This window comes from Sebastes fasciatus, chromosome 3 (assembly GCF_043250625.1).
Source record: "Sebastes fasciatus isolate fSebFas1 chromosome 3, fSebFas1.pri, whole genome shotgun sequence".
Classification (NCBI taxonomy): domain Eukaryota; kingdom Metazoa; phylum Chordata; class Actinopteri; order Perciformes; family Sebastidae; genus Sebastes; species Sebastes fasciatus.
In genome coordinates, this window is record NC_133797.1 from 17826270 (window position 1) to 17850862 (window position 24593).

Below are 24593 nucleotides of genomic sequence, written 5' to 3' on the forward strand. Positions count from 1 at the left end.
TTTGCATTGAAAAGTTTGGCTTTGGTCTCTGGTATCGTCACATCCTAGAAATGTCAGAAATCTTTGCCGTTATTTTCTATAATGTGTTTGGTAGCGAGGACATGGCAACACCAGGCAGATACTGAAACCTAAACATAGGCAATATGTATTGACATTTTTAAAAGTTATCCATCCCTATATTCAGACATACATGATCCTGAAAAGACAAATACAAAAGTCTCATTGTGGATTTAGTAAAATTTAATTTATCTACAATTATCCCTCCATTCAGGCATACAGACTGATAGATTCTTTATTCATTTCAATGTGGCTCATAAACTGATAAGTTACACAATATATCATACAGAAGCTGGATGCCAGTACTGGACAAAAAGTTGCAAAAATATCTTTTTTGTCTTTACATGTTTTCTGTCAGTGTTTTGCAGCATATTGTAGAGCGGCTGTCGTCGAGGGTGAAATGGAACAACTCTCTGAGTGTTGAAATACTGTAAATACACTGAACTCAAACTGATCGGGGTGGGAAGATAAATTCAGGATGCAGCACAGTGACACGTCGCAGGTGATCCTAACGCTGCAGGTGCATCATGTTTATGATAAAAAGAGAATAATCTGCTTACAGTTGCATTTATGCTACATTTTAAATCCTCCTCTACATTTTCCAGATGACTCGTACGTCAGTATTAACCCTAGCGTTTACTCTTGTGATTACAAACTATATGACGATACATTACAATAAACACAAGACTGGTAAAATCCATCACAAGCTGGCGGTAAAAGTAGCAGAGATGAATGCACCGTCACTGAAAAACTTGAAAAATGTCCAAATAACTAACATGTACATGTGATGTGACAAGAAGGTGAAGAAAAATGAAGATAGCATGGCAGCTGGAGAGAGAAACTGCATCAATATATTAGTCCTATTCTTCAGTTTCTCAGGTGTGTTTTTGCGTTTTTTTTCCTTGCCTGTTGCCAGACAAATATTCCCATTTTTGCTTTTCTTTCAGTGTTTTTCCTCTAGTCCTCGTCTTCATCCTCATCTTCATCCTCGTCCGTTTGGTCCCTGCCGTCCAAATCGTCTTCATCGTCCACCTGTAAGCAAAGTGTCACAGTCTAACTAAAGCAAACACACACAAGACACAGCTGAGTGGTCGGGACACAAAGCAACGTCTTTGAAGTTGTAACGTTCACTACTCACGACATCTCTGCTACCAAAAACTACCACCACCACAGTCAACTGGTTAAACTGGGAGCAGACCTAGATTATTAAAAGCTTCCAAGTCTAGTTTTTGCCTCGCTAGTAAGATAAAATGAATGAGTAAATATAGAAGACATAGGATATAGAGGTGATTTCACACCTAACCTGTGATGTTCGGTTTGCTTGATAAGTAGGGTTCATTTAGGCTGGTATGAAAGCTGTCAATTGAACCCTGGTGCGAATTAAACAACCGAACCGAGACTGTCTGAAAAGGTGGGTCTCAGTTTGCTTCTAAGCGAACTCTGATGCGGTTTGTTTGTGGTGTGAAAGCGAACGAACCAACCACAGGATTTTATGATACCAGATTTGTGATTTTAGAATGATTTCAAAAGCTAAACAAATGCATTTAAATCCATCAATCTTATAATTGATCTGTATAAGGCCATGTATATAACCTATATATGCAAATCAACACGTATGCACGTCATTTCGTCATTTCCCCCCAATTCCCTGTTGAAGCTGCTGTGCTTGTATCCGACTCTGTACTTTGTCAGTTCATTAAGTCCATTAAAAAGTGAGTGACGACGATCCCACAGTAAAATCAACACATTTTCATCCTAACTCATCACATACTGCTGCTTTGTCACGCCCCTGGGTGTCACTTTAGGTTTAGGCATCAAAACCACTTAGTCAAGTTTAGGAAAAACCTACATGGCTGGGCTTAAAATTACTACGTTTGTACAGTGAAAATGTGACGTGACGTTGTGAACATCCACCTCCCCTTCTTCCTGCCCTGTGTGTCCTTTTGCTATTTAAACTACGTCACCACAGCACTTTCCCTGAGCATTTACTGTTGCTGCGGATGGGTTTACATTGTAGTTAATGGAAAGCCTGGTGCGTCTCATAACGGCGCTAAAGTGTGCCTTGTGTGGCGATATCACACACCGACGAAGCAACAGTATTTGACGCCCTGGGAATGAGAACGAGCTGGTAATAAACACTGAATCACTACTGTACTGGACTCCTCCTTTTCATCCTGTCTCTACCTGTTGGTTATTATTCATCATAACCACGGACGCATTCGGCTGAAAGTCACCAGTTAACACGGTCACTCACTCGTTAAATCGAAACACTTTTTCTGTTGAACTTGAGTCAGCTGTGGGAATATCGATTCTCATAAGTGAACACGCAACAACAGGACATTTTGATGCTGATACTATTTCAGATGTCGGGTTATTTTCTACTCCTGTATTTTACGGTCTTGTCTACGCAACCTCCATTCTCCACAAGTTTGGAGTTGGAATGAATTTAGTGAAAAATATAACACTGGTTGTCTACCGTCTCTCCCAGGTCTTTGAGTTTCTGTTTGAGGCTGTGGATCTTCTGGTCCTGGTCGGCCAGCAGCATCAGCAGGTCGTCCTGCTCCTTCTTGGACTCTTGCACCTCCGTTTGCAGCTTTGCTTTCTCCGTCTGCAGGATGGCCACCGTGCTGGTGGCTGAGGCCAGCTGCTGCTCCATCTCCGCCCGGCTCTCCGACAAGCTCTTTGCCTCCTCCTGAAACCGAAGAAGAAGAAGAGGGAGAGGACAGAGGAGGAAGAGACCGGGGGGGGGGAAGGTGTAGATGTTAAAAAGAATGATCCATAAATACAAATAATGGGAACACAGGAAATAAATCATTTCAAAGAGGTCAGAGCCAACTGGTGTATAAATATTGGAAGTAAATCCGGCTGAAGTGAAGTCCTACAGACATTTAGTTATTCTACACACCTTGAGTCTCTCCGTCTCTGTCGTCTGTGCTGCCAGTCTGCTCTCTACTTCGGCCATCTTGGCAGCGTCTAATGAGCCGTCACTGCTGGAGACTGCGTCCGAGGACTGAGAGGAACCAGCGGGAGGTTGATTCATTTAGTATTTGTCAAGAATAATGTGATATATTTGGCAGAAAATGTCATTCATATTTTCAAGATATTTACCCCAGCAGCTTCAGCTCTTCTGAGCAGTTCTTGTCTCTCTGTCTTCATCTGGTTGATTTCTGCTGACTGGGACTGGACCTGACTCCTCAGAGCCTCCAGCTCCTGCAACAAACAAAGTCAAACAACACTTGCATAAATACATCTAATATATAAATTCATTACCTGAATGTGAGACTGAAGTTTAAGGGTTAAGTCTGGTGATAGTCAAGGAACAAATGGGCATAGGGCTGAGTGACACAAGTTGGGAAGTCTAAAAGTATTAACAGGCTGTTAGTTTTCGTCTTTTCATGGGATTTGTTGACAAGAAGAGAAATATAGAATAATAAGTCAGCTTTGTTCTTTACACATATACTGTATATATTCATTGTAAAACAAAGGTCATTTTCATGCCCTTAAAGGGGAAGTGTGTTAGTGATGAATCCCACCTTGAGCAGTTCTGTGTTGTCTGATCCTCCTACTGAACTTTCTGCCGTCTCCGACCTCTACAGTTACACACAGTGAAAACCAAATACATTAGTGATGCACTATAATGTCATTTTCACCGTGACAGGATTACAGTAAAACTCTACATCCAGTTCTAAATGTAGGATTATATTCAGAATAGCGCTGTGACTAACAACTATTTTCATTGTTGGTTAATCTTACGGATTATTTTCTTATTCCTAGTCTACAGAATGTCAAATGTAAAAAAAACAAACATCCATCAGTTTCCCAGAGCGAAAGATGATATCTTGAAATGTCTTCTTTTGTCAGACCAACAAGCCAAAACACAAAGATGTTGATATCATACTGTACGCCCATTTAACACAATCAGTTACATTTATATCAACTCCCAAAAAGGGACTAAACCGGGATGACATATTTAATCCAGATCCAGACCGATGGATCGTAACACCCCTACTATTAATTTTCTGTGGATCGATTAATTGATTAATCAACAAATTGGTGCAGCTCTACCTCAGTCCGTCTTACAAACACTCAAACTTCTAGTCCTCAGGGAAATGTTCCTCAACCAAATGTAGTTGAAGTTCTGTTGTAAGAATGTATTTGTTGTTTGAAGTAGTTTTGGTTCACCTGAAAACTGTAGCTGGTGACTGTTACTGTATGTTGTCTGTCTGTTACCACCATAGTGAAGGTGTGGTTTGAAGTTCAGAGTATGTCAGTTATTATTTTAGTCTATCTGCTGTTTATATGGATCTGGATCTGACCAGAGAAAACTTAACACTGTTTTTGTGATGACTTGGAAGACAGTTTGTCTGCCAATCCAACATATTCTGGTGTTTGAACCGTGACCACCGTTGCTGTTTGGGAAACGCACCCCAGGGTGTCGCTGTGTCTGGAGGGGTGGGTGTTATTTTTCCTACACCGCTCATCCACCTCCACTTCAAGCTTACACAAACAAACACACACTTTGTACGTAGACATTTACTTACCAGGGTGTTGATGAGTGCGTCTTTGTCATCGAGTTGTGTCTGAAGGAGTGTGTGCTGTTGGCGGAGCTCCTCCACCTCCTCTCTGAGCTGTGTGAGCTCCTCCGTCTGCAGCCCGTTCACCTGAGAGACGTCGCCCTGGCTGTTGGACTGAGTCTGGTTCTCCTTACCTGAAGTTATAAACACATACGCTCAGTTAAAATGTAGGAATGTGATAGAAATGTTGATGTAACTCCTTTATTGATTTGTGTGAGATATGTACATAAATAAACAATAAAAAAACACAGTTACTGTAAATGATATAGGGCGAGCGATACTGGATTTTTTAGAGTTTAAATAAATCTGATAACGACTTAGTGGCCGATCTATCAGCCTGGACGATTTACCAGTGTGGCTCTCATACAGTAAATTATCCCATTAAGGGGAGATTTTAGATTGTTTGAGTTTCTCATTGTATTTAGAGGCAGGTCTGTTTGCAGCTTTGGTTTTACTTGCTTAGTTTTTAGCCATTATGGTAACATTTTACTCTACTATCTAAAACTCTTTAGATAAGGCCTTGTGAACTCTGCTACATTCAGCATTACGACAGAGAAACAAGGAAACTACATGAGTCATCAGACAGGTTTTTAACAAGTCCAGTTCAACCACATTTATTTTCTAAAAATATTTGGAGGAAAATTACTTCTCAAACTGTCTATTTTCAACATCCAGTTGACATGGCTCCTACCTGGTTTTAAGTCTGAGCTATTGCATGTTTTGTAGACGTGGAGATGGCATTAGACTGCACTGAACCAGACAAATAAACAATTGTGCATTAACTTTAATTTTCACTTCAACACAATGTTGTGGGAATAGTTTCACATTTTTGGGAAATAAGCTTACATTAGCTTCCTTCAAGAGAGTTAGATGAAAAGATCGATACCACTCTAGTGTCTGTGTATTAAAGTAGTAAAACAGTAAAGCAGTTGCCAAAGCCACCAGACTCCATATTTTGTTGTGTTATTGTGTGACTTTAGTTAGTTTGGATTCACCAAAGTCACATAACACAAAAAATATTCTAAATATAGCGTACACTTAAACTGATATTGATTTTTTGAGTGAGCCTTTCTTTTAGGTGGCTAAAATACGTTTTGCTGCTGCCCCCCGTCCACAGCAGTACATGCTTTGGTTCCGTAAAGTAACTCCTGTCTGCTTCAGCAAGCTGGGGGCGTGCTGACCATCATCTACTGTAGGTAATACACTGACTAGGGATAAGTACCTCATACAACCCCACTTCAAAACACCCAAACTATCCCTTTAAGTACAGGTGGCGCTAGAGTTGGGACGTTGTTAGCTTAGCTTAGCTTAGCTTAGCACAAAGACTGGAAGCAGGGGGAAATAGCCAGCCTGGCTATGGCACCTCTAAAGCTCACTAATGAACATGTGTGTTGTATTTACTACATACACATATACAAATATAAAAACATTAGTTTTTTCGGGGGAGCTACATGATGCAACTCTGTCTTGATTAACAGTTTATCCATCCACCGAGTACTTCTGTTGAACGTCTCAAACCTTAGCAAGGATTATTGCCAGATACTAGAGCTGTCCTCGACCAAAGAAATTTTTAGTCAACTAACACTCATACGTTTCTGTCGACTAATCGATGATCTATTTGATTTAATCGACAAAAAAAATGACTCATCAACTAAAGAAAATGACTCGACTAAGAAGGGCAGCCCTACCAGATATGGCCAGGGAGTGCAGGTTTTAGTGTGCGTTTCTTTACAGGTAAGATGATACTAAACTCTGCAACCTTATTGAGATGAAAAGATACCGTCCTGTTGTTTACCAACAAATTCTTACATAACTCCCCTAAAACCTAATTCTCATTTTCACATTGTGTTTGTGTGAGAAAGCAAATAAGTGTATTCCCAAAAAGGTTGAACTACTCCTTTAAAACCTCCTGTTGTTGCCCTGTGTGCACACACACGGTTGTAAAACTGTATCTTGCGATGTCGCTGCATATCACTGTCGCCCCATATCTCAGCAATGAAGCAGTAAAAGGTTATCATCAACAGGGACGGTGGCCAGAAATATGAAAACAAGACCAGAGTTGTTAAATATAAATAAATAAATCACACAGAAATTCAATTAAAGACATTTAACTTTGCCAAAATCAGACACCAGTCAATCAATGAGGTGAACCTACCTAATTTTAGCTTGAGGATGTTGTACTGATCCTTGTGCTGCTGGATCTGGGACACCTGCTGGGTGACGGTCGTCTGCATCTGTTCGCTCTGAGATGTCATGGACGTCACCTGCTCCTTCAGCTCCTGGATCTGAGAGTCCTGAGGATCGCACAATCAAAATAAAACAGTCAACAGGAGAGTGCTTCAAATACAAATAACATCTAATACACAGAAATTAAAAATGAATCTGCCGTTTACCTGTTCTCTGATCAGCTCTTTATACTGAGTTACAATGTTGTCGTGTTGTTCTATTGTCTTCTTCGTCTCCTCTTCCTTCTTCTCCTCCTCACTGGATTTGTGAACTGCTTTAGTGATCACACCTGTTCAGAGTAGTGGGAGAAATCATTTGTAAAAACACCATTTAACTTTGCAACTGCCATGATTAACTGGATCACAATCACAATCACTGGATGTGGAGGACTGTCTCCGACTGACCCTCCAGCTCTTTGACCAGCTTGGTGAACTCGTGGTCGAACAGCATCTGCTCCGGAGACGGGAAGACCGGCTGCGGCTTCTGAGCCGCCCGCGAGTACAGCTCATGTTTGGTGATGAAGCCCAGTTTCTCTACAAAGTTTTCCTTTCCGATTCGCTTCTCGATGAGCTGCTTTAGCTTCTCTCTGCGGATGACAGAGACGACACGACAAGTCTTAAAACAGGATACAGCTTTTTAACAGACACTGTATTGACATGATTCAAATGAACCGATCATTCCTTTTTTTAAATCGAGTTAGGGCATTTAGATAACGTTGGCTAACATAGGTACAATTCTGGAAAAGATTGAGTACTTATCCATGCATGTCTTTTTAAAATGTTAATATACTATATGTGCACATTAACTGCATGACAAAGACACAGGGAAAAATCACTGTAATAAAGTAGAGGAAAAAAAGAACAGTTATAACACATAGCTGTCTTTCATTTGTACCCAAATAATAATAATAATAATAATAATAATAATACATTTTATTTATATAACACTTTTCAAAACAAAGTTATAAAGGGCTTTACAAGATAGAAATGGCAGACAAACAATGATAAAAACGATTTAAAACAGTTACATATGAGAGTATAGTACACTAAATAAAATAAACAATATAAAACACTTAAAATAATCAATAAAAGAAAAGTTAAGAGAATGTCTTTGGATATTAATGGGTTTTAAGAAATGACTTAACAGATAAAAGTGAAAAGCACACTGTGGGGATCTGTACCAAACAAAGATGTTTTGTTATTTTCAAGGATTATGTGAGCCGACACTTACTTGGTGTAGTTTTCCAGCGAGTTGTCGTTGTAATAGATGCAGATGCCGAGCAGCAGAGCACACAGGCCCTGAACCAGCCGCTCATCCTCTCCCAAGTTCTCTGAGATCTGAGCTGTCAGCTACAGCAGTCACAACGAGTCAAGGATTCATTCAACACCAGTCAGTTTCAGACTCAAACACAGCTTTTTTAAACCCTGGGAGTGGAATACAATGTAATAATAGTACATAGCTGTCAATCTGAATGAGAAGATTTAACTGAATTCCTCAAAAGTTAACACTTAAAAATGAAAATATACGATCCATCTGAAAGAAGTAAAGTGAATATTGACAGATTAATAGTTTGTTGACAAATCTGTGACTATATACAGACATTTATTGTAATGAAATTGGTGGATGGCTTGCAAGCTGCTTCAAGGATACGAAGGGAACGTTTTCCTGATTGTGTAGAAAGTGAGTGACAGCGATCGGACAGTTGTTGATCCAGGTACACAGCAGCATGAGGAGGCCCACCCTGGTCTGAATTTTACTGCCCTGTAGAGAAAAAATAAAAACAAAACAAATGTCAACATGTGCTTCTTGAATGACAGTAAAAACTGCTGATAACAAATATGTAATATTCTAGAGATATTAAAATATCTAGACGATGAAGAACCAGATGTTAAATGTGGGAAGTTATGTACATTAAGGCTCATGATCATAACCAGGGTCAGAATGGAAACTTATCAATTATTAATTACTTTGATTTTGAATCCTGGTCTTTTAGACAGATTGAAACATTAGTTTTTAGCAACAGTTCTGGTCATTTCTTTAAAAGAGCAAGTTATAATTTGCAGAAGAAATCCAACAAAATGATTGCCATTGTATTAAATTCAAACAGAAAAAAGAAAGTGAAAAGGGGGCTGATAAAATGGCAACAAAAGTGCTTGAATATGAGTTGGTGTTAAAACAAGCATTAATTTTGTTGGCACATTTCTAACAATGAGTCAAATTATATTCCCATCCTGACATGTTGAGACATTTGTTTTCCCAATCAACAAAAATAAGGAAATGGTTAAATAAACCCATCAACACTTAATTGGGAGCACTTCAATCACATCAACCATTAGTGGTTAAGTTATCAGTCACAAACAAAAACAAGGACATAGGCAAAATTAATACACTCAGTATATTCAAACAAGGTTAGGTATCCTGGAATAAGAAGTCAGTCTGTAAAGCCTAAAAACCCTCATCTTTACCTCTAGCCATCAGCTATTCCACAATTTTCAATTCGTTTGTGGTTTGCAATTATTATTCTGCGAGCGGCTGATGACTTGTAATACAAGTATCATGAAATTGTAATTGAAACATTTTATTTTTAGCTATCAGCACATGCAAACTCCACTAATGTGCGCTTTACGAACAAAAAAATAAACTGTAATAAAGAGATGATATAAAAATGACCATGCATTTCAATGAAAACAGCTTCGAGAAACAGGTAAGAGAGGTTTCAGATCTGCAACAGATCTCAACCTGGATTATATTCATAGAAAAGTCTGCTTCACATTATAGGAAACCTATGAGTTTAAGTAAGTTTTAAATAATTTATCTCAAACAGCTGTAGAAAAGGAAAGGATGATTTTCATGGAGTTGGAAGGTAAGATGATAAATTAAAACAGATTCAATCATTGCAGAGGTGAATATAATCTGTAAACTCTACACTGTAGGTTACAGGTGCTCAATGCAAAATTCAGAGCATTTTCTATTTCCTCCACACGGCTCTCGACATGGAGACAGCTGAGCCGGCGGCTCGCAGCTAACAGCGCTAACAGTTTAAACAACGTCAATAGTGCCGACAGAGCTAACGGTGTTAATCTGGGGGGGGAACCGGAGGGTGGGCGCTACACTTCCGCGAGGACACCATGGGTCGGGACGTTGTTATCAGCTGTAATCGCCATATGAGAGCAGTGCAGAGCGGCGGCCGTGAGCTAGCCAGTACTAACATGCACTAAAAAGACATGCACGACCGGCCCGGCTATGTCAACAAAGCACAAAGAAGCTCGAATTACAACACAAACAGAGGGAGAGCGACTTCATTCTCTGCTCAGGTAGACATTACTCCTCTATATCATAGCAAACAGTTGTTTGATGGCATATTAATGCTCTGGATCTTGTATAGAGCACCTTTAAGGCTGCTAATAAGCTGGTGCATTAACACTTAATGCACATCATGCTTTAAGAAGAGCAGCAGATCTCTTTCCTGAAGTGAAATGCCAAAAATTGAATAAGTATGGAGATCTGAGTAATGAAGGTGTGGGGGGAAACTTATCAGCATTACAAACTACAAAAACTTACGAAATCACCTTTTCAGATTTAGTCTCCAAATGTGACGTAATGCAAAAATGAAGAGGAAAACAAAAAGACAGGAAAATGACCACAAGTATTAATTGAACAAAACATCATATACTGTGCTATAGGGCCGCAACTAATGATTATTTTCATTGTCCATTAATCTGTAAATTATTTTCTTGATTAATCGATTAGTTGTTTGGTCTAAAATGTCAGGTGGTGAAAAATGCCGATCAGTGTTTCCGAAAGCCCAAGATGACGTCCTCAAATGTTTTGTTTTGTCCACAACTCAAAGATATTCACTTTACTGTCATAGAGGAGTAAAGAAACCAGAACATATTCACCTTTAAGAAGCTGGAATCAGAATTTTAGACTTTTGTTCTCTTAAAAAATGACTCAAATCGATTGATCGATTATCAAAATAGTTGCTGATTATTTTAATAGTTGACAACTAATCGATTAATCGTTGCAGCTCTACTGTGTCCTATGTGTTTGTGTGGGTGATTGTGGTTAAAACTACAGTTCAACAGTTAAAGTTGAAGACTCAAGCAAGAAAAATAAAAGGCACATCCCTTCCCTCAAAACTGAAAACCAGCATTACAATGAGTTCAACATCAACGCGTTAAACTCTCAAAGCTAACTGACCACATTCTTGTCAGCCTGAGGGCTCACAGGTGTGGGAGCAATAAGTATGAATGCAACTGGTCTCCTCCCATTTGGATGTGATTGGAATACCTCCACATGCCGGCGTCTAGAAGGCAACTGTTCAGATATCTGAACCACCTCCGCTGTCTCCTTTCAACGTAAAGGAGCAGGAGTTGTATTACGAGCTCCCCACTCAGTCACCAATCTCATTCTTTCCAGTCATCATCAAAAGTTAAGGACCATACTGTCGGTGTACTCACCCCTGTTTGCATCAACAGGGGTGAGTTTGCAAAGATCTCTGCTTTTGCCTATTGCACCAGACTCCCATTGCAGAATCTACAATGGGCGAAAACTAGAAGGTGTAGCAGCTTCAGGGGATGCATGTAGTTGAGTAATGCAAACTAAGTAACTCCCAGGAAAACCGTGAGGGTTGGTTAAGTATGGCTGAATGATTTCAACCTTCATCTCAACAATAAAACTCTTAAATATGTTTCATAACACCCTGAATCCACAGTGAAAATTAAATAATACTTGTATAGTATAAACTATAAAATCTTCTGGCACCTGGCATCTGTAAGCAGGTACATGTAACAGAGAGAACAAGACAAACAGGAGTTGAGAAGATCTCTCACTCGGACAGGAAAAAGGCCCAAAAGCTGCTGCAGCAAACTTCCTGAACACAGATAAGGGCTTGCAGCACAGTGAACCAACCAAAGTCACAGCTCAAAGCAGGTGTTAGGATGACATAACCATAAAATATAGTTGCTGTGTCCTTTTTCTCTGAACCTCTCTTGTGTACTTCCCCACTAGTGAACACAGTGAGAGTAACTCCCAATCTGTGGGGACGAGTGCACCCGTGTGCCACCCTTAATGAGGAAGAATGGGGTCATAGCCATAAGTTAGGGACGAAAGAGGGGTAGCAAAGAGTTAAAGGGAAGAAGATCCCCAAACTTGTGGGCCGACGAGACCTCTACTACAGATGCCAAGCCAAAAACCAGCAGAGGTGACGCCCAAACACTCACAACACACAGACAAGCGTTACTTACCCGCCGGACGATCTTATCTCCCTGCAAAACCACAATAACGTGACACTGTTCCAGTCACTGTTGTTGACACTTTCAGTATTAACCTTTATTTGCCAAAAAATCCATCCACAGACACACATGAGCTAGCTCAGCTGCAGGAATGAAGAAGATGCCACTGTTGATGTCCTACCTGGGAGAGGATGTTGGTGCACTGCTGCAGCAGGGAGACGGGGGGCTTTCCCAGACTGGTGGCCAGTTGGACCCTCAGCAGCTGCTCCTTCTGGGTGAGGTTGTCCTGCAGGGCGTGAGCCAAGGCCACAGCGGCACACCAGTTGGACAGAGAATCTGCTGAGAACAGGCCTCCGCACAGCAGCTGGCCCGCCGATATGGAGTTGGCTGATGGAAACAAAAAGTGAGCGAGTCGGTAAATAAATAGTTGTAAATACATAAATAAAGCAGAAGGGAGAATAAAACAACGGTCCATATAGTGCTGCAGGAATGACTTCTAAAATCCAGATATGAGTTAGCATTTTAGCATTTCCGGTTCCTTCCTCTCAAAGTAAATGAGTCAGATGCCTGAAATAAGGTCTGTGGTTTACACAAGCATAAGAGACTTTAACGTTTTGTTCTACGATACAAAATACTAAATCAACTAATCAATTAGTCACCAAATTGCATGAGTGTTAGTCAACTATCGATTCTATATAGAAAGCTGTTTAAAAAAAAACCAGTTTAAGACACTGTATTCATAAAATTGATGAACCTACTGGAGTACTGTTTGTACAAAGACAACATATGATGTCTTATCACGACAAAATATATAACAAAACAACTGAAAATGCCACTTATAAGTTCTCATCTTGGTGTAACTGACCATCAATGGTGGAGGGCAGCAGCGTAGCCACAATCTCCCCCTGTCCTTTCTGGTTCTTGTACAGGAAACACTGGAAACAGTAGAGGACTGCACAGCGAAGCACAAACGGTTGTCTCTCATTCACCATGGACATGAGCAGCACCACGATGGCTGGTCTGTGGACAGACGAAGAAGAGATCAGAGAGAAAGCTCAGTCAATTTTACTATCAGATGGATGTGGGAGATTTAATGTCTTGGTTCATTGGTTGCGTCTTACCTCGGTGGGTTTGAAGGAGCGTTGACAGACGCAAAGTAGTCCTGGTTGACCTGTGAGCCTCTGATGACCTCCGATACAGTGTTGATGGTCTGAAAGAAAGAGGCCAGATCACAAGCGTGAATGCAGCATGTCTCAAAAAGAGCTGAGCCACTCTCTGTACTGGGTAGTGCTTTCTGTTTTTACCTCAGTGAGGATGTCAGCAGGCACACCGGTGGCCATGAGGATGGTGCACAGCTGCTGCAGCAGACCACACTGGTACATGGACTTCTGACAGCTGGCTGTAGCTCCAGGAGAGTTCACTGGAGACACCATGACTCGCACCAACTGGGAACAGAACATTGTGCACGATTATAGCGAAACATCCCATTGTTCCTATTGCAACACTTGAACATGACTGTTGTGCGTTACCTGCAGCATGAGGTGAAGGTTGGTGACCTTCTGTGCCGACCAGCCAGAGTTATCATCGCCGACCTCAAACCAGGGCTTCATTCTCTGAATGTAGGAGCCCTCCTTGAAGAAGTTCTGATTGGAGCTGTTGTTCTTCAGCAGGTTGAGCAGCAGCAGCAAACAGTCCTCCACCACAATACCTGCACAGGTAAGGGGAAAAGGATGTGCATTAGGACATATCTCACAAGAAAAACAAAAATCTTACTATTTTAATTACAGAAAATACAAGATTGTTTTTAAATCATTGAAGATTAGAAACTTCCAAATCTCAAAATCCTTTTACCTCCATCGCTGCTGCCCTCTTCTGTGATGATATCTAGAAGACGCTCAAATGCGTTTTCAAATGCCACAATTTTCTGAATGGCAGCGTTGCTTTTGGTCAGCTGTTGAAGCAACAGCAAGCCCTGTTGGAGGAGAAAAACAGACCACAGTCAGCCGTGCGTTAAAATACTACTACTGGTGGGGGGGTGTTTTTGAAGGCAGTGATTCTCAACGTGCGGTCCGGGGATCCCCAAGGTTCCATGCTACTCTGCCAGAGGGTCCATGAAAGGTTTTTAGATTCATTCATTTAAATTATCATGATATAATATTTTGTCTTTTACAAAAGGCTTCATAGTTCAACGAATATTTTAATTTTAAAATCAACACTATAATAGTTCATAGATTACGCTCTAATCTAACAACTCTTAGAATCTGCAAATATGTTGAATACATGTCTAATATCTTTCTAACACATTTCTGGTATTGTTCTTTCACATAACTAAGACTGTAAAAGTGTAAAAAAATAGGCTCAAATTATTCCAAAGGACATACATAAGGCAGTCCCCAGTATTTTCTCTATCTTGTAAGGGGTCCTTGTCTGAAAAAAGATTGAGATCCTCTGGTTTAAGATACCAGTTAGACAGGAAATACTATCTAGGTCGTCCGATTTGAGTAACAAATCTGTGAGTTTGAGGGCTTCTCAGACGCCAAAACACTGCACAGTGGTTGAAAACATACTTGAAACAAGATTTTACAACTCTAGAAAGTCATTATGGCTGCAATTATTTCATATTTTGTTGCGATGATTATGAGATAAATTAGAAATGCAACGTCCACATTACAACGTAATCCACCAGGAATGTGCGCTTGCATGTACATGGTTGTCAAAGCAGCGCCTCGCCGGATGACGTTACGTATCGTTGCAGCCAGGAACAACTTTTTGCTGGCCGACAGACTGGCCTCATTGAAATGAATGAGTTGGCTGCGTTTTTTCACACACAAATAAAGTTGGTCTGAACGTGACAGCAGGGACGGGTACTCACATCGTTGCGAATGACTTCTCTAGAGTCTGCCAATAGGTCCATCAATCTGGAAACACCTGCGAATAGAAACATAAATATAATCAGCTGTTAATTACTGGTTGAAGTAGAAAACTGACTCATCTTTTTGAGTGAATTTTCAACTGTTCTGGAGCTAACAGGTGCCTTCTTGATATAAAACTGAGGGTGAATAAAACCCTGACATTATAAAACAAGTTTGATCAGATATGTAGAGAGGAGCGACTCACCCATGGGGCTGACCAGAATGATACCCTGGACCTGGACTCCCTGGTTCTTCAGGAGAGCAGTCAACAGCTTCACCCCGGGCCAACGCACATGGAAGTCAAACTCCTAAAAAAACAAAATCACATCAGTGCATTAAAACGTCAGGCAGTTGTTTAGACAAATATAATAACCTCTTGCCACTTCAAGCAGAAACAGTTCAGTACCTCCAGCAGACTGAGAAGCAGAGTCACATGTTCAGAGTCCTGAACGAACTGGTCTGTGAACTGGGCACCCAGGTCATCTGACTGTTTCTGAGCGGCCTCATCTGTGAAGGACAATGAAAGCTGAAGTTAGTAACATCTCCAGTAAACACTACTGCAGGAGTCTAGTGAGGGAACCAGTCGGTTTGTTCATAGCAATCAGCCTGAGTTAGACAGCAATAATTACTAATAATCTTCAACTTCTAAAACTTTCCCCAAGTCTTTATCGCTGGGGGTTTTCTGTTTTTGAATAATGATTTTACAAAGAATATGTGAAGCAATGAAAGAAATGTGCATGTGCTCAGGGTGATACTTGTGAACACGCCTTCTGGGAAAATAAAAGGGTGACCAACAGATGAAGGGAAAAGCTGGATGGAAGGGTGAAGAGGGTGATCTCAGTAGGGTTACTGTGAATACAGACGAATAAACATTTAATGTGGGATGAGCTGAGAGCTTCAGTGTCACAAGGTGACACTGACTGCACTGAAAATCAGTGTATACTCTCCTAGTAATCTTACCATAACTTAAAAGGTACTTACACTTAAACGTATCTAGCAATGCAGCTAGTTTTAGATGTATTTATCCATGGTCGGATTCAGATATATCCATCTCTAAGATTTGTGAAAATATGTTGTGGCCTTGGGAAATTACATTAATGCGGTGCAATAATCAATATCTTTATATTAACAATGGATCAAACGACTATATGTGATGTAAAAATGGATCATTTGTCGTGATGAACCCACACAGAATTATATATAGAACTTTTTAGCCTCTTTTAACTTTTGGTTTTCCAGCTCACATCTTTACAGTTTTGGTTCGCTCTCACCGCTCTCATCTGGTTGTTTCTAGTAATGACAGACAGCAATGAAAAGGCTTTGATAAACCCACCGTACTCTACCTGCCCAGCACCAAACCACAGAGTACAGATGCACCGATACTAGATCGAATATCGGGCCGATACTGACTCAAATAGCTGGATCAGATATCAGTGACAATGGGGCCGATACAATAAATTCAATTCTATGTTTATGTACTATATAATTATATACTGGAATTTTAATTCCTATTTAAGTTTTGACCGGTTTGTTGCTGCATTAAAAAGGTTTACACCTGAATTATAATTCCTGTTCATTTTGAAGCTTTTTTTGTCAAGTTGCTGGTGTACGATTTATTGTTTAATAATAAATAACAATTCAGTTAATTTATATCTATGTATTTATTTGTTACATTTAGTTTGACAAAGTTAAGAAAGGGATGTTTAAGTCAGGCCTGCTGTTGCCTTACACATAAAAGAATGATCTAAGTCACTTCCACACAGTGAGGCATACAGCTAATTGATTAAACACTGGTATCGGATCGGTACAGGTATCGCTATCGGTATCGGGACTGAAAAAATCAGATCGGTGCATCTATACGGCAGACAGACATAGTGGAGCAATTAAGCAGCTTAAAAGGCAGATGGTTGAGACCAAACACAGAGCTAAACAGAGAGCGAACATTGGACTTGCACCCCGATATCTATATCTTTTCATAACATATAAACCTATGTCTGTGCCAGATGTATTGCTTTTATTGCAAAATGCGCAATTGTTATGAATATTTCAGTGAGGAATTATGATTTTTTTGTAATTTGGGTGAACTGATATTAACAAAAAAATAACAGAAGCAAACAAAACTAAACAGTATAATTTCACCACAACAGTGCAAAAACACCCAGGTATTAAAATGTGAGGGAAACCACAGAGCAATGGGAAATGACACATTAACAGACAGACAGAGGTTCAGGGATGTGATGGGATTAGTGAAGCCAAACCACCACCCAAACACCTTCCAGTCACTTTTCCAGTGCCGACTGATTTTAGTGAAGTTAGTTAAATAGCAGTTCTATAACTACGGCAGGGATAGCTTGGTTTCAGTACTGACCAGGCATGGAAACATTCTTATGCTTCCCTGAGGCAGGGATAGGGGTTACTGCGTCTGCGAGTGCGGGGAGGGGGGAAGAGGAAGTTTAAAACCCTCACCCAAAAGCTAGCATTCATTTCAACCACTCTGAAGAATCAGTTGACTGATATATGCCATGACAACAACCAAAACACAGCCTTGAATTCCATCAGCTATTTACAATCTGTGTACTGCAGCAGCAGGTGTAAACAAGACTATTAACGGGCTCTTTTTCCACAACCCAACCAAGAACAATGTATAATTTGTAAGTGCTGCTGGTGGTTAGAGGGAGGCATCATGCACAGTCAAAGAGTTTTACCTTCTGATTCATCTGTAGGGTTAAAACATGGAAGAGAAAAGAGAGACGAGAATCTTTACATACAGCAGTCATTATCACTGTACAGAGGAGGGGAATGCAATTCACTGAGGTCCACTTGACAAGAATTGAACTCATCAAGTGGCCACACAATTAGGCGGAATTATCTTCAAACGATAACCAATTTAAGGTGAATGTCTAATAACTGTCGGAGGGTTTTTAATACCTTGCTCTTCCTCTTCATCGTTGCAGATGATGTTGTACAGTGTGTCCAAAGCATAGCCGAGGATTTCAGAGTCAGACCTGTTCAAGTAGCAGGAAAAAGCAAAGTGTTAGAAACACAAAGATTTCATTGTTAACTTGAGTCAAACAAAAACACAAAAACTACATCAACATACCTGTCAGTTTGCAGTACGTTAATCAAGTGATCCATCGCCTGCGTGCCAACTTCCAAGCGATATTTCTACAAAAGATAATAAGGACGTTTAAAATAAATAGGATTTTGAAAGAGTATAATTTAAAAAATGATTTAAAAAAATAAGCTTTAACACAGGAGAATAAAAGTTAAAGCGTGGCTATCGAACAGTGCTAAGTGAAGATATGAATGAATTGTCCAATAGGGCTCGGCGTTATGGCGAAAATCTTCTATCACGATATATGTATTTTACATTTTATTATTTTAAATATCTGTTTTCTGTAAGTTTGTTCTGGATATGCTGTGCAGAAAACTGAATGCTGCTTCTCAATGTTTAATTTTTCAGCTAGCAGACCTGTCCCAGGTGACCTGAGAGGACCGGACCGTCCATACCTTTGTAGCAAATCAGGAATGTTTTTTGGCCTTAAACTGCTCAATGCTTTATAAACCAACAACAGTATTTTAATAATACTCATAAGATCAATGATCCACTGTTGACAGGACAAGATATTTTTTTAAATAAAGGAATTTCAATCTATGTGTACAAAGAAAAATTACAATCATGAACTTCGTATTGTATTTCTTATAAAATACAGGAAGCCAGCACATCCGTGTCTGCGTTTCTGATCAGCACTGACACCAGTGCGTGTTAATGTGCAACCCTGCGCCTCCTAAACCCTTTATTCATGCCTGATAAACTCATTACTCGTGGTTGATGTGGCAGCCAGTTACAAAACTGTCCATGAACAGAACTGAAAGGTGGCTTTGGGGAGATTTATGTCAATGATTAGTTCATTTTAAATCAGCAGAGTTTGATAAACGAGAGCTTCATCCATGACGGTGTGACAGAGAAGAAAACATTCACAAACATAATTTACAAGGGTCAATACAGGGCAACAGGGATTTCATTCCACTGCTATTTCCTCCTTTAGGGAGAGCTACTCCTGTAAATCAAAAAAAGGTTAATACACTAATCACCTACTGAATGAAAAAAGTACTGGAAGCATCACTAATGTGGCTTAAGACAAACCCCATTCAGTTGCCAGTTTATAATATCTACCTAGATAAAAAAAATAAGTCAAAGTCAAAACTGTTGTATAAGTCAAATACAACAGCACTGCAATAAATCCAACCTTTAAGGTTATGATGTTCAGTTTCTATTCAAACTGCTTTTTATACTGAGAGGGGCTTTAAGTATATTGTCCACACCATCTATATTAATGACGGTAAGACTAAATATTAAAAACACTCTCAGTAAAACCAACTCAATTGAGCAGAACCACAGACTCCAGAATGATCATAAAATTCAATAAACACCTCTCTAAAACAGTTTCAACAAAAACTGAACATTATAACCTTCATGAAGGCAGGATTGTTTGCGGGATTGTTGTATTAGCCTGCATTAGCTTTAGCTAGGTGTACCTAATAATCTGGTAACTCAATGCATTTCTACTGCACCTGTTTCAAATAACTTTATCTTTATACTTTACTGTACCTTAGAGAGGGACTTCAGGGCCCGGACAGCATCTCTGCGGTCTTCTAGGAGCGTCGAGGAGGCTACTCGGTCACACAACTTCTGGATCTGTTAAAAGAGGAAACAGTTATTTTGCCTGCCTCATATACAGCCAGGAGAAGATATCAGTATTTATATGTCCTAATAGCTCGGGCATTTTGTAGATCAGTTAACGTGATATTCCCTTATACTTCAGTGGCATTGAGTACAGGGTATCATCACAAATTTAAGTTGGGTTTGTTTTGGTATTTTGGTTTTTAATACTTTCCTCTAATCTTTTTATTAACATTACATTTATTTTTACAATGAACATTTGAAATGATGAAGGCACTTGCAAATGACAATGTAGTACAAAATGTGAACCATACTTTGGTGCTTCATTTTTTTTACCTCTTTACTTAAGATTTCATTACACTTGTTTTTTTCTTTTTATAAAATGAACCATAACACTGACAACGAGGAAAATCTTGGACAGATAATAATGAGAATAAAATATGAAATAAAAATTAAATCATACCCTCCAAACTAAAAAGAAATCAGTTTTGAATTGAAATCAAACACTATTACTAAGCATGTTTACAAGATATTTGGTCAATGCTGATCTAAAGAAGAAACCATAAAGTGCATCTTTGGATGGACGGGAAAAACAACACTGACTGGAAATACTATTGACTCTTCTGGCCCATAAAGAGTTAAAAAACAATTACTGATTGGTTTGGGTTACACTCAAACAAGTTGCTCCCAAATTCAAACCGTCGATTTAAAATGATCTCTGTGCGTTCTGCTTCCCATTTTCTTTGGTTAACATGGTCACAACCAGCAGAGATACTCAGCTGGTAACATGCCACATATCAATTTAAAGAGACAAGAAGGTTGGGAAACACTCGTCTAATGAACACTATACTGTAGAATGGGACAAGAATCAATAAATAATATAGTAAATGTAATGTAAATATGATTTACTAACTAAAGAGAGTAGATTAAAGTTTAGTTACTCTTTACATACCAGTTGTGGGAAAGACAACAGTGATGTGAACATGTCATGCAGTTTCTTGATGAATGTATTGTGCATTCTGAAGAAGACACTCGCTGCCTATCTGAACAGCCAAAACAGGAATGTCTAAAGACAAAGATCTGGTTATGTGGCTAATTACTCTCCTGCAATGGCTGCAGTACTCTGCATGCATCTCATATAGTGCTGTACATTAAGATGTTGTTTGTTTCATACTGGCATTAGCACTCTGTGAAGATTTGACACTTGTATTTTCACTGGAAATTGAATATCGTTGGGTGTTGAACACAAGCACATTGAAGAAGTCCCCTCGGACCTTGGATGGTGATGAGAAGCTTTCACTATTTTATGGACCAACCAATTACTTGAGAAGACAATCAGCCGATAAAATCAATAATGAAAGTAAGCGTTAGTTGCAGCCCTACATGACGGCCCATTTTTATGTGCTACTAACTGCCTTTAATTCAGAAGCGTATCTATGTTCCTCAGCTTAATATATCCTCTTAATATAACACATTAACAAGACCTTTCAAAGGGTTTATGTTCTCAGCAATGTATGTTCCTCTAGCTCCAGTGCTGAAATCACCCACCTACAGTTTATAGTCTACTGATATTATACTCCTTGAAACCTGCACCATCAAATTTGAAGGCAAGACGTTTTTTTTCTTTTTTAGAAACTGATATCTCCACAGTGGCTAATCGGATTTTTACCATTCAAACTGCATCTTCCTCCATTCATTTGCAATCTGAACTGTGAAGATAGCCCTTACCAATCTCTTACAATGTTAACGTTAGTTTATATCAAGAACACAGGACCCTGGGAACATAGAGATGACTATGGTTTTCATTTACTTATCTATCAACTTATCTCATTCCATTCTCATAAACAATATTTCATTCTTCTTTCTCATTACATTTTTGCAATACTGTCAGAGATACTGCCACTTACTTTCACACACAATCATCATTTTCATATGTATATAGAACTATATTTCATTTTACTCACATCATCACTTTTTTATCTTAAACTTATTGTCATTTTATCTTATTGTCTGCCTTTCTTATTAATGATATTCTTTCTTATTATTGTCATTTTATCTTATCTTAAATATTGGTTTTAGTGCTGTGCTGACCTGTTCTCTCATCCTAAACATGTCATTGTATTGTTGACCCTGTGGTAACCTGCACATGACACATAAAACTGAAACTACAACTCATTTAATGCTATATCCTTTCTGGATGTGGATATATCTAGCTTCTGTTGTTGTTGGAGTTTATATGAAAATAAAGATATTGTCGACAGCTGATAGTCCTTATAGTGTGTGTCTTTCATCCATTGTCCCCATTAATAACAGCTATAGGTAGAGAAAACAGCTGGTATGTCTGACAGCCCTGCTGCTCCATATTTCATTCCTCTTTCTCATTACATTTGTGCAATACTGTCAGAGATACTGTCACTTACTTTCACACACAATCATCATTTTCATATGTATATAGCACTATATTTCATTTGATTTACATCATCACTTTTTTATCTTACACTTATTGTTATCTTATTGTCTGCCTTTTTTATTAATGATATCCTATCTTATTATTGTCATTTTATCTTATCTTAAATATTGGTTTTAGTGCTGTGCTGACCTGTTCTCTCATCCTAAACATTCCATTATACCATTAACCCTGTGGTAACCTGCACATGACACATAAAACTGAAACTATAACTCATTTAATGCTCTCCTTTCTGGATGTGGATGTATTTAGCTTCTGTTGTTGTTGGAGGTTATTCGAAAATAAAGATATTGTCAACAGCTGATACTCCTTATAGTCCTTATAGTGTGTTTCTTTCATCCATTGTCTCATTCATTACAGCAATAAGGTAGAGATAACAGCTGGTATGTCTGACAGCCTGCTGCTGCTGACTGACTGACATGCTAACGTTAGCAGCTAATTAGCTCTCCGAGTAGCTCGTTGTTCTGGTTTAGTGAGGCCCCAGCCTCTTAAACATGTCATTCTGGGCGTGTTTTGTAGAGACAATACTTAACCCTTAGTGTATAAACACATGTTTTATCGCTGACGTGTGTGTGGTCTCAGTTTGTCAGGTACACAGTGGTGGAAATGTTAGCTAGCCGCAGTTAGCCGCAACCAAGGCATATAGACAGGAGGCTGTGACATGCGTCATCAATACGTCATAGCTTGGGGGTACCACACATGCGTAGTAGAATCTGGCCGAAATTGAGCCAATCAAAACGCAGGACCGCAGCTTGAGTTACACTGCGCATGCGTCATACCCTCCACAACAAGAACCGTGTCTAAACCTCCTTCCTTAGGCCTTGGCCGCAGCTAGCCGCAGCTAGCCGGGCTGTTTTCCTACCGTGTCCGCTCCGGACGGCTGCGGCCCGGCTGCCTGTCCTCCCATCACTCCTCTGAAGAAGTTCATCTCTACAGGACGTCCTCTCAACGCGTCTCTCCTTCCGAAAAATCCCCTCAGACTCCCCCTCACTGGTCCGTGTGATAACGATGAGAATAGAGGTACATAAAGGTGATGTTTAACTCTGTGTGTGTACACAACATGGACAGACTGATCGACCCGGAACACTGATGAGAGAGCACTGCGCATGCGCGGCAGACGTGGCGATACGTGGCTGATCAGTAGACCAGTAGATGAGTGCAGTTGTTTAAAGGGCAAGACAAGTTATTGATTACACTGTGTGTGTGTGTGTGTGTGTGTGTGTGTGTGTCTGAGAAAGATAATTTACTAATACAAAGACCAATTTCATCCAGTTCATCCCTGTGAGAGAGATAATACAAAGCAATTAAGGAAGAAATAATGCAAAAAAACAAGCAAAATATACCTAATTATCATAAAGAAAAGTAGGCTCCCAGTGCTATTTTAGTATATGTTTTATAATTAGAATATTATAATGCAATAATGCAAAAACAAATCTGATAGCACAAGTGTTTTATCTGCAAAATATGCTTGATTATCAAAAAGAAAAGTAGCCTCTCAGTACTATTTTAGTATATATTTTATAATTGGAATATTATAATGCAATAATGCAAAAACATCTGATAGTACAAGTATTTTATCAGCAAAATATACTTAATTATCAAAAAGAAAAATAGCCTCTCAGTGCTATTTTAGTATATATTTTAGAATTAGAATATTATTACTGATGCATAAACATGTAGTGCTGCAAGAGGGAGAATGTAATGCTGTATGTATGTAATGTTTTACTTTAATTTAAAATGACGAGGGCCTTTAAAAGGCAGTGGTGGGTAGAAGAAGTACTCAGATCCTTTACTGCAGTAAAAGTAAAAAATACCATGGTCAAAAATACTCCATTACAAGTAAATGTCCTGAATTGTTATTTACTGTGGGTAAAAGTACAGAAGTATTTTCAGCAAAATGCGCTTAAAGTATCAAAAATTAAAGTACTCTTTATGCAGAATGGCTCCTTTTACAATGTTATGTTATTATAGAATATCATATTATAGTGTTTTTTCACTAAGAAATACATTTAAGAGCATTTTAAGGTTGTAGTTTATCAATGTGGAGGAAATTTTAGATACTTTTTATACTACTGTAGATTAGTAGTATAGTAGACTAGTGAAAAAAAAATATTAAAAAATTAATTAAAATTTGATGATGATGGTGATCATTATTATCATTATTAATAATAATAATAATAATTATTATTATTATTATTATTATTATTATTATTATAATGATAATAATTATAATAATTATTATCATTATAATAATTATATAAATATAATTTATAACCATATCTAACATTTTGGAATCTTATTTTTTAAGTTTTATTTATTTATTCATTTTTAAGTTTGGGAACCCCTGTAGTAGGCTACTCTATCATGTCATATAAGCATATCATATGTTGTTTTATGTAAAAAAGTAGTGTAACTATAAAAGTCAAATAAATGCAGTGG

General features: G+C 38.9%; 1 protein-coding gene across 4 annotated transcripts; it reads right to left on the reverse strand.

Moving 5' to 3' along the window:
* Positions 1–222: 222 nt before the first annotated feature.
* uso1 (USO1 vesicle transport factor) lies at positions 223–23270 on the reverse strand. 4 transcript variants are annotated; one of them, XM_074629369.1, is made up of 26 exons: positions 23017–23270; positions 19616–19702; positions 18104–18168; positions 17932–18008; positions 17372–17425; positions 15410–15510; positions 15209–15311; positions 14964–15019; positions 13943–14063; positions 13621–13799; positions 13396–13536; positions 13213–13301; positions 12957–13111; positions 12273–12478; positions 12104–12124; positions 8508–8618; positions 8088–8206; positions 7262–7443; positions 7025–7146; positions 6787–6925; positions 4599–4765; positions 3591–3647; positions 3166–3267; positions 2963–3067; positions 2534–2749; positions 223–1089 (listed from the first exon to the last, which is right to left on the reverse strand). In XM_074629369.1, exons 1-26 carry the CDS (start codon positions 23260–23262, stop codon positions 1015–1017), a joined length of 3096 nt encoding a protein of 1031 aa, XP_074485470.1. In that variant the 5' UTR covers positions 23263–23270; the 3' UTR covers positions 223–1014. The 4 variants fall into 4 exon arrangements, with proteins under 4 accessions (XP_074485470.1, XP_074485473.1, XP_074485472.1 ...); XM_074629372.1 differs by lacking the exon at positions 17372–17425 and having other exon boundaries at positions 23017–23269; XM_074629371.1 differs by lacking the exon at positions 12104–12124 and having other exon boundaries at positions 23017–23269.
* Positions 23271–24593: the final 1323 nt, after the last annotated feature.